This window comes from Perna viridis, chromosome 14 (assembly GCF_037379345.1).
Source record: "Perna viridis isolate PV_CMFRI_1.1 ecotype Kerala chromosome 14, ASM3737934v1, whole genome shotgun sequence".
Classification (NCBI taxonomy): domain Eukaryota; kingdom Metazoa; phylum Mollusca; class Bivalvia; order Mytilida; family Mytilidae; genus Perna; species Perna viridis.
The window spans coordinates 25,981,058-25,986,175 of NC_142458.1; the positions used below are offsets into that span (position 1 = coordinate 25,981,058).

Below are 5,118 nucleotides of genomic sequence, written 5' to 3' on the forward strand. Positions count from 1 at the left end.
TTGGTTATGTTGTTTGTGGTGTGTCTGTTGTTATTTTGGTTATGTTGTTTGTGGTGTGTCTGTTGTTATTTTGGTTATGTTGTTTGTGGTGTGTCTGTTGTTATTTTGGTTATGTTGTTTGTGGTATGTCTGTTGTTATTTTGGTTATGTTGTTTGTGGTGTGTCTGTTGTTATTTTGGTTATGTTGTTTGTGGTGTGTCTGTTGTTATTTTGGTTATGTTGTTTGTGGTGTGACTCTGTTGTTATTTTGGTTATGTTGTTTGTGGTGTGTCTGTTGTTATTTTGGTTATGTTGTTTGTGGTGTGTCTGTTGTTATTTTGGTTATGTTGTTTGTGGTGTGTCTGTTGTTATTTTGGTTATGTTGTTTGTGGTGTGTCTGTTGTTATTTTGGTTATGTTGTTTGTGGTGTGTCTGTTGTTATTTTGGTTATGTTGTTTGTGGTGTGTCTATTGTTATTTTGGTTATGTTGTTTGTGGTGTGTCTGTTGTTATTTTGGTTATGTTGTTTTTGGTGTGTCTATTGTTATTTTGGTTATGTTGTTTGTGGTGTGACTTTGTTGTTATTTTGGTTTTGTTGTTTTTGGTGTGTCTATTGTTATTTTGGTTATGTTGTTTGTGGTGTGTCTGTTGTTATTTTGGTTATGTTGTTTTTGGTGTGTCTATTGTTATTTTGGTTATGTTGTTTGTGGTGTGACTTTGTTGTTATTTTGGTTTTGTTGTTTTTGGTGTGTCTATTGTTATTTTGGTTATGTTGTTTGTGGTGTGTCTATTGTTATTTTGGTTATGTTGTTTGTGGTGTGTCTGTTGTTATTTTGGTTTTGTTGTTTGTGGTGTGTCTGTTGTTATTTTGGTTATGTTGTTTGTGGTGTGTCTGTTGTTATTTTGGTTTTGTTGTTTGTGGTGTGTCTGTTGTTATTTTGGTTATGTTGTTTGTGGTGTGTCTGTTGTTATTTTGGTTATGTTGTTTGTGGTGTGTTTATTTTCCCTGTCAGTATCCTTGGATTATATTCTTTTGGTTATTGTTTGAATCATGTTTCTCTTGTTTACTCTTGTGCAAAATACGACTTAAAATACAGATTGTCATAAAATAGTTCTAACATCTAGGTCTGTTATACAATACTGTTTTGTACAGACATAAGTGATATTATCTGTGCCCATTTCTTTGTCATTACTATAACTCTATACATTTGGACCTGCATTATTTTAGAATGTGATGATTTTATTGGGGTTTCCAATGGAATTGTCAGAGACGAACTAATAAAACTTGAAACTTGAAACTTTATTATTTGATTAAACAACTATTTCTACACAATGTATATTCAATGGCGTTGTACAATGCAAAAAATAAAAATATAAACATACAATAGAGCAACTGTACAAAACATATATACTTATACCAATAATAAAACTGGCATCTTACACTGTTAACTTATGACTACTTTAGCTCAGAATAATGAAAAATAATCTTCAAAATACAGTGACTTTAATTGACTTTTGGAAATATCAACAGATTTGGAATTTCTGGTAACTCATTCCATAATTTAGGACCAATAGTACAAAAACTTTTATTTGAAAATGATTTCTTCTTGTTAAAAGGAACAACATACCAATCTACAGAAGACTCTGATGACCTTAGTGACAATAAACTAATTAAATATGATGGTGCATTACCAACAGAACAATTGTACACGTATGTTAATATTTTAAAACTAATTCGAGCTTTTACTGGCAGCCAATGTAAATCATATAGAGCCTGTTTAGAACTCTCATACTTTGAGAGATTCAATACCAATTTGGCGCACATGTTTTGAATGAGTTGAAGTTTTAACTATTCGTTATGAGAAATACCATACAAAATAACATTGCAATAACCCAAATGTGAAACAACTAAAGATAACACTAGAGTTTCCGTGGCTTCTTTTGACAAACATTTTCGAATACTTTTTATCTTGAAAAAATTTATCATGGCTGTTCTACATTTCCTTTTTATATGTTCTTTGAAATTTAGAGTGTCATCCAAAAAAGCACCCAGATATCTGATACAGTTTTCTGACTTAATTTTTTCGCCACAAATAGAAATTTCTTTAGTAGAACACTTGCCAAGTTGTGACCGGCTCCCGAAAAGAATAAATTCTATTTCTGAATTGTTCATCTTTGGCTTAATATTGTTATCCAGTTGTTAATATCAATAGCACAGTTCTCTAATTCTTGAATGGCAATGGCTTCATCTGCTAATAACTAACAACAGCATCATCATCATCTAAAGATGAATACAGTCTTCCTGGCAGAGCTTAATCTTAATATGACTGACAATGATTGTAAGTTATTGATAATAAGACATTTATTTTGTCCACTTTATTGTGATCTATTCCTTTACATTTTTAATTAATTTTGAATATTTTAGGGTTTACAAACAATACAGGTCAGGATCATTTATGGTGTATATAAAATACTGGACTTTGCCCATTTTTGCTATGATCACAGCTAGTTCACATTTGGCTAGATCCTGTTTGCCTGCCTCCATGCTTGTAGAATGTTAATTAATTGTTTTTTTCAATGGAGTGAAACCACTGCAATGTGTAGATGTACAATCAACAAATACATAATAAATTATTTCAAGAATTTAGTTTATGTGGATACTAAAAGAATATGGTTATCTTTTTTGTTTTGTTTAAGTATGAATAAAAGACCTTTTTTTATTATGTTCTTGCAGCTGTTGTTGACTTTTCGGGAGGCTGGGTTGCTGGAACACAGGACTCCAACCAGTATATACAAGTGGATATACAAGATTTGTACAGATTCACAGCTGTATATCTCCAGGGCCAGGCTGACAAAGCAAACTGGGTTACAGCCTTTAAACTCCTTTATAAGGAAGACGAGACATCTAATTGGACCATATACCAGGACAGTATGGGAGAATATGTAGGTATTGTTTTTTGAGCAATGTAGTGATGGTTATGGTTATAACAATGTAAAAATTTAAATGTCGACGTGGATAGACATAAAAATGCACACACTGATATGTTAAAGTATATTCTTTACATTTAAAGTAAAGTAATTAATATAATTACATTTCCATAGGCATAGGAAGCAAAAACCTATTGGTACTGTTTTTGATATAGGGACATGAGGCCTGACCACAAAAATGTGAAAATTATTGGTACAGCATACCATATATGTCAAAATTATTGGTACGGTCGGAGCAGTACCAACTGTACCAGTTTCTTTGCCCATGATTTGCAATTTCATTCCAACTTTTAATTGTTTGAAGCTTGTGAGTGTAATTCTTTTGTAACCATGTAATGGATTTTGATAAAACTTTACATTAAGGTCAGGAATCATATGTGTATGTGCTGTACATGAAAAAAGTAATTGCCTGATGTTTAGCCGAATAACTTTGTTTCCAACATAAATTATACACCACAGAAAATGTATAGATAGAGCATTTGTTCCAAAATAAAAAAAAATTCAAATTCTATACTTTAATCTGACGAACATCATAATGTATCATTTTGTAAATCTAACCAATAAGTCCTAAATGGGCAATAAGTTGTACCAAAAACATAATCCTTTTTTATTAAATAGATATTTCTTGGAAACTTAGACAACAACTCTACCCAAGTGATGACCCTTGACCCTCCAATTCTGTCACGACTCATTAGGATAAACCCTACTAATTGGACTGGAGCAATAGCTCTTAGAATGGAGTACACAGGTTGTACTCAGGCTGAGCAGTTTCATTGTGAGTTTAATATTAACGTAATGGCTGTTACAAAGAAATGTCACTGTAAAATGATTGAGTTAGCTGGAATCAATGGTATTGCATTTAAATAATATTTTAAATGAAAACTTAGTGATAAAGAAGTTATAGAGTTGGGTTTGAAAAGGTTCTGATATTGTAACATATGTTGAAGTAATATTGTAAGAATGGGACTAAAAGCTTACCTTTATGGTCCTGTTATGATGATAAAAGTTACTGTATTCAATCTTGTATAAAGAATTGTTTAACAGACCATCTCTGAAGACTAGAAAGCAGATGTAGAAACTTAAACTTCCAGAGTAAAAATAATCTGTTAAAATCTGTAGATACAGCTGGTTATTTCATGAAACATATGAACATGCTGTCCATAGAAGACCCAGACAATGGGTGGCATGTGCTAAATTTTGTTTAAAAAGAGTCTCTGTTTTTCCTGACATCACAAGGAGTTTTACATTACATATTTGCTTGTATCAATTTTTGCTGTTTCAAAAAAATGATTAGCATTATATAGTGTTACAAATCAGTTTCTTGTGTACTATAGCCAATGCCAGATACTTGCAAGGGGCATAATCCATCTTAAAGTTTCATATTTTAAGCCGAATTGGTAAAAAAGGTATCTATTAAGGTGTTAATTGAATGACACATTTCAAAACCATTCATTACAACTTGTAGTTACAAAGCACTAAATTGGAGAACATTGGTTCTATTTCAGGGGACTACACATGTGAGGGATGTTACACCTATTGTTGTCTTGGTGATGGTGAGGCCCACATGTGTGGAAGATGTGAAGGGTCTGGTCCATGTGATAGGTCTCCTACTGAACACTCATTTGGGACTGTTAGTGAATGTTCTCTATGTCCTATAGGCTGGGTATGTATCTGCTGGAACACTACAGAACACACTTGTGGGGCTGTTTTCTGTACTCTATTGGATGGGTATGTCTTTGACACAACACTCCTCTGGTCTGTTCTGCTTGCCATTAAACAAAAACCTAGCGAGAATATCACGATGAATAAAGATGTATAAATTTTTGATTGGCTTTAAATGGAAAAATCAAAGTACTCATGTACTGAATCAATTTACATTGACTGTTTTAGTTGCCTTAAAAAGGCAAGAACAGAGACCGACATCTTGGATATTAAAACATTAAAACCGTTATTATACAGTAATATTGTAGTCACATTGTTCAAACATCGTTGTCCCAACTTACACAACGGTGGCAAATTACTCACATTGTACACAATATTCATACTTTTGTAGTGATTTAAAAGTATGATTTTAAAGTTTACAATCTGAGTTTCATTTCGACCACATTTGTTCAATAAAGACTCAGGTAATACAATTACAATGCATAATTCT

At 32.4% G+C, this 5,118-nt stretch overlaps 1 protein-coding gene across 1 annotated transcript; it reads left to right on the top strand.

Moving 5' to 3' along the window:
* Positions 1–1,245: 1,245 nt before the first annotated feature.
* Positions 1,246–4,790, top strand: LOC148598785 (uncharacterized). The gene is made up of 4 exons (XM_088562170.1): positions 1,246–1,689; positions 2,713–2,921; positions 3,585–3,741; positions 4,472–4,790. Exons 1-4 carry the CDS (start codon positions 1,656–1,658, stop codon positions 4,783–4,785), a joined length of 714 nt encoding a protein of 237 aa, XP_088418296.1. The 5' UTR covers positions 1,246–1,655; the 3' UTR covers positions 4,786–4,790.
* The last annotated feature ends 328 nt before the right edge of the window (positions 4,791–5,118 follow it).